We start from the raw sequence: 4,844 nt of genomic DNA, 5'->3' as shown, positions 1-4,844 counted from the left end.
GGGAAATCAGTCAAAACTAACTTTTTAGCAGTGCAAGCAAATCTGCACTTTCTTCCTTGCAGCAGGTCCCACTTTTTAGTATTTCTTTCTCTTCCCTTTGTTGCCATTCCCTGTGCTCTGGGCTGGAAATACCAGTGCTCTCTTGGAGCAGGTGCTGGGGGTGGATAGTGAGTGGAGCAGCTGTCCCAGGCAGTGCTGGGGGAGCAAACTGGGCTGAGGAGCTATTGCAACCATCTTGCTGGGAGGGATGGGCTGGGGGCACTCAGCATTTCCCACATAGTGCACATAGCCACTGGGACAGGCAGAGCTGGATCAGCCTCCACACCCACCAAACCCAGAGCTCCCAGCCCAGCCTGGGATTAAGGAGTGTTGAACCAGCTGGGGGTGAAGGGGTTGATGGCCCTCTGTGGTACCTGCAGGGTTCACCCAGTTGGTGCCTAGCTTTGTGGTGGATGATCTGAGCATGTGGTGACCATGGGGAGTTGCTTGAGGAATGAGGAATATCTTGGCATAGCCATGCTTGGAGAATGAGGGGGTAAGTGGCTTTGTATCCTTCTCCTGATGGTTACAGCCACCAGTCCCTGCCCAGGAGGCTGAGACTGGATGATCTTTAAGGTCCATTCCAACCCCTAAGATTCTATGGTTTTTAGTGGTCCAGGATTGTCTAGCATTAAGTTGGGTTTATCTGTGGAGATCTCCAGCTCTAGGCAGCACTAGGTGGTGGTGTGAAGTGAGGCAAGACCTGAACCAAGCTGCCCATGAAGCCACTGCTTGCCATCCCCAAGTGGGATAACTCCTTCCCTTTCCTGGTGATCCCTGCACCGCGTGGCACTAATTGGAAGGCTCTGCCATGAGGCTCTGTCATGGTTGCAGCACTGCTTTGATCTTGGGCTGGTGGAAACAGCAGATGCCAATTAGCCAGGGTAGTGAGCAACCATCAAAAGTCCCTAAAGAGTCACCAAAAGATGTCAGAGCAACCATCAAAAGTCCCTAAAGAGTTACCAAAAGATGTTGGTGCCTTCAGTGCTGCCCTGGAGTCAGAGGCTCCTGGAGGTGACCTGGTTAAATCAGGGCTTGGAGCTGCTCCAGTAAAATGTCTCCAACCATCAGCAGGAGACAGTTTGCATCTCCAGACAGACCTGGGAGTGACAAACCTGTTGGTGTTACTACACTAACTTTGGTTCATCTGTCTTTTTGAGACCTGCTGTCTTGAGCAGGATCTTCAGCAGCTGTAAACCTTTGGTGTTCTGGACTGAACTCATAGTCCTTGTTCAGGTTTCCTCCAGCTCCTTTCCTGCTGTGACTCCCAATTTGGCTCTGGGTTTCCCAAGCTTCTCCCTGCTTGGTGCTGAGTGTTTTTGGGGGTTTTTTTGGGGTGAAGAGCCTGGAGCTGTTGTTTTGATGCCTCATTGCTGTGGGACCTGGGGGGACTGACAGCAGCTCCACTCCATGGCAGAGCCAGTTGAGCAGTGAGGAACCAGCACTGCTCAGCTGCTTCCTGCCTCAGCATGGAGCTCATCACCTCCTTCCTTCCTCCTCCCTGGGCTGGGAGAGCCTTTCCTAGTGCCTGGCTGTGTCCAGCTGCCCTGCAGGTCACGGTTTGATGCTCACTCCAAGTCCCAGCGGTGGGTGGAAGTTGCCTGTTTCCCTAATGATCCGCAGGCTCAAAGGAGCACCACGGGGGCTGTTCCTCACCCACAGGATGTCTAAAGATCTCCTTAACGAGGCATTTCCCTTTCCAGAGGGAATGCATTTCCATCCACATCGGCCAGGCTGGCGTGCAGATGGGCAATGCCTGCTGGGAGCTGTACTGCCTGGAGCATGGGATCCAGGCAGATGGGACCATTCCTGGCTCCAAGCAGGTGAAACCTGTGGATCCCAACTCGGAACAAGTGGATTCTTCCTTTGAGACTTTCTTCTGCGAGACAGCATCTGGGAAACATGTGCCCAGGGCAGTGTTCATAGACCTGGAGCCAACTGTCATTGGTAAGAGTGGGGCAAGGGGTGGTGTGGCATCTTTAACTCTGACTTCTCACTTGGGGGTTGTGTTGCTGCCCACATTGCCCAGCAGCTCCCACTCCTCTGCTCCAGTAAAATGTCCTCAACCATCAAGAGGATGTCCAGAACCTCTAACCCTGTGCTGTTCCTCCTTGTGCAGATGAAATCAGGACTGGGACCTACCATGGGCTCTTCCACCCAGAGCAGCTCATCAGTGGGAAGGAAGATGCTGCCAACAACTATGCCCGTGGCCACTACACCATTGGGAAGGAGATCATAGACACTGTCCTCAGCCGAATCCGGAAAATGGTAATTGAAAAACCAGCATTGCTTGGAAAATAGCAATTCAACTTTGGGCTTGGGGTAAAAGGCTTAAAATGAGACACCTTGATGTGAGCTCCAAGGGTTGCTGCTGCTGTTTGGTTTGGGGCTCAGTAAAGCTCCTGAACATGTGGATCTGCCCTAAAAGCAACTGTCATTAATACATGTGTACTTGAGGGTCTCCCCATGTGGAGTGGGGTGGAGTACAGTTCTGGTGTCCCCAGAAGGACATGGAACTGTTAGAGCAAGGCCAGAGGAGACCACAGAGCTGAGCAGAGAGTGGAGCACCTTCCCTGCGAGGACAGGCTGAGAGAGTTGGGGCTGTTCAGCCTGGAGAAGAGAAGGTTGTGTGGAGAGCTCAGAGCAACCTGCCAGGAGCTGAAGGGACTCCAGGGAAGCTGCAGAGGGATCTGTGTTAGGAGCTGCAGGGAAAGGTCAAGGAGCAATGGGGAGAAATGGAAAGAGGGAATTGAGATGAGATCTCAGGCAGAAGTTTTCCCTGTGAGGGTGGTGAGACAGTGGCCCAGGTTGCCCAGGGAGGCTGTGGCTGCCCCAACCCTGGCAGTGTTTCATTCCAGGTTGGCTGAGCCTTGAGCAATCTGCTCTGGTGGGAGGTGTCCCTGCCCAGGGCAGGGGGTTGGGGCTGGATGATCTCTGAGCTCCATTCCAACCCCTTAGCATGTCGTGACACTCTACTCTGCTCAGCTGGTGATGCTCTGAGAGAATCCACTCTGGGGGACTACTCTGCTCAGCTGGTGATGCTCTGAGAATCCACTCTGGGGGACACAATGGCCTGTAAGTGCTCTGAGCAGAGTTTATTGCTGTGTGATTTAGGATAGTCCTTCCAGTCCTTAAGGAGATAAACCTATCTCATTCTGCTGCAGGCTGACCAGTGCAGTGGACTCCAAGGCTTCCTGGTCTTCCACAGCTTTGGGGGAGGCACAGGCTCTGGCTTCACCTCCCTCCTCATGGAGCGTCTCTCCGTGGAGTACAGCAAGAAGTCCAAGCTGGAGTTCTCTGTGTACCCAGCCCCACAGGTCTCCACAGCAGTGGTGGAGCCCTACAACTCCATCCTCACCACCCACACCACTTTGGAGCACTCAGACTGCTCCTTCATGGTGGACAACGAAGCCATCTATGACATCTGCAACCGCAACCTGGACATCGAGCGTCCCACCTACACCAACCTCAACAGGCTCATTGGGCAGATTGTCTCATCTGTCACTGCCTCTTTGAGGTTCAATGGTGCTCTGAATGTTGACCTGATTGAATTTCAGACCAACCTGGTGCCTTACCCAAGGATACACTTCCCCCTCACCACCTATGCCCCCATCATCTCGGCAGAGAAGGCCTACCATGAGCAGCTCTCAGTGCCAGAGATCACCAATGCTTGCTTTGAGTTCTCCAACCAGATGGTGAAGTGTGACCCACGCCGTGGCAAGTACATGGCCTGTTGTCTTCTCTACCGTGGGGACGTGGTGCCCAAGGACGTCAACGCTGCCATCGCAGCCATCAAAACCCGAAGGTCCATCCAGTTTGTGGACTGGTGTCCCACAGGTTTCAAGGTTGGCATCAACTACCAACCTCCCACCGTGGTGCCTGGAGGAGACCTGGCCAAGGTGCAGAGAGCTGTCTGCATGCTGAGCAACACCACGGCCATCGCCGAGGCCTGGGCACGGCTGGACCACAAGTTTGACCTGATGTATGCCAAGAGAGCCTTTGTGCACTGGTATGTGGGGGAAGGCATGGAGGAAGGAGAGTTCTCAGAGGCCAGGGAGGACCTGGCTGCCCTGGAGAAGGATTATGAGGAGGTTGGAAGGGACTCTGCAGATGGAGAAGATGATGAGGCTGAGTATTAACAAACTGCAGCTTGTTCTTGAAGTCAAACCTCAGCTGAAATCCAAACCAAGGTTAAAGTGGTCCTGAGTGCCTTGGAGGTGGCCAAGGGTTGTCCTGAACCTCAGTGGTACTGTTTGACCTCTTCAACCCTTCCTGCTTGCATAGTCTCTGTGCTCATAGAGCAATTGTAGCATGGGTGTCTTGAGCTTGATCACGCTGCTGTTGATTGATGAGTGAAGCTGCATAGGGACCTGACTTAGTGTCAGGGCCACATCCTGCCCAGGCAGGAGATCCAAATGGTTCCTGCTCCAAGGGAATGTTGCAAGCTGCCTGCTTTGGCTGAAATGGCCAACTCTAGCTCTGGCTTTTCCTGTCAAAGCACCTTTTGAATTAGCAATGCACATGTAGACTTCTCTGCAACTCTTTTTGTATATGAATAAAGACTCTTTTGGCTTTGAGTTCCTTGGATCTGACCAGGATTTTTTGTGTGTGGGGAGGTCACTGCTGCACAGGTGTTGTCTGGAGGAGAAGAGCAAGTGCTGATAAGGGTGTGCTGGGGGTAGGTCCTAGCTGGGAGAATCATCAACCATAATTAGTGCTGTGAGGGAAGTGTCCTATATCCTGTAGGAACTCTAGCTGGAGCTTGATGCTGCTCTGCTCACCTCCAAGAGCAGCTCAGAGGAAGA

At 53.0% G+C, this 4,844-nt stretch overlaps 1 protein-coding gene across 1 annotated transcript in view; it reads left to right on the top strand.

Annotated features, from left to right (window-relative positions):
- TUBAL3 (tubulin, alpha-like 3) overlaps positions 1-4,616 on the top strand; it is a 5,704-nt gene extending 1,088 nt beyond the window's left edge. Inside the window, exons 2-4 of the mRNA XM_009073111.1 lie at positions 1,743-1,986; positions 2,159-2,307; positions 3,204-4,616. Of these exons, the coding sequence (XP_009071359.1) occupies positions 1,743-1,986; positions 2,159-2,307; positions 3,204-4,178 (1,368 nt within the window). The 3' untranslated portion in view covers positions 4,179-4,616. The remainder of the gene's footprint in view (positions 1-1,742; positions 1,987-2,158; positions 2,308-3,203) is intronic.
- The last annotated feature ends 228 nt before the right edge of the window (positions 4,617-4,844 follow it).

The sequence above is a fragment of the Acanthisitta chloris genome, unplaced genomic scaffold, assembly GCF_000695815.1.
Source record: "Acanthisitta chloris isolate BGI_N310 unplaced genomic scaffold, ASM69581v1 scaffold7184, whole genome shotgun sequence".
NCBI classification, from domain to species: domain Eukaryota; kingdom Metazoa; phylum Chordata; class Aves; order Passeriformes; family Acanthisittidae; genus Acanthisitta; species Acanthisitta chloris.
Note: the sequence above shows the minus strand (reverse complement) of the source record. Positions and strands in the feature narration are given on the sequence as shown.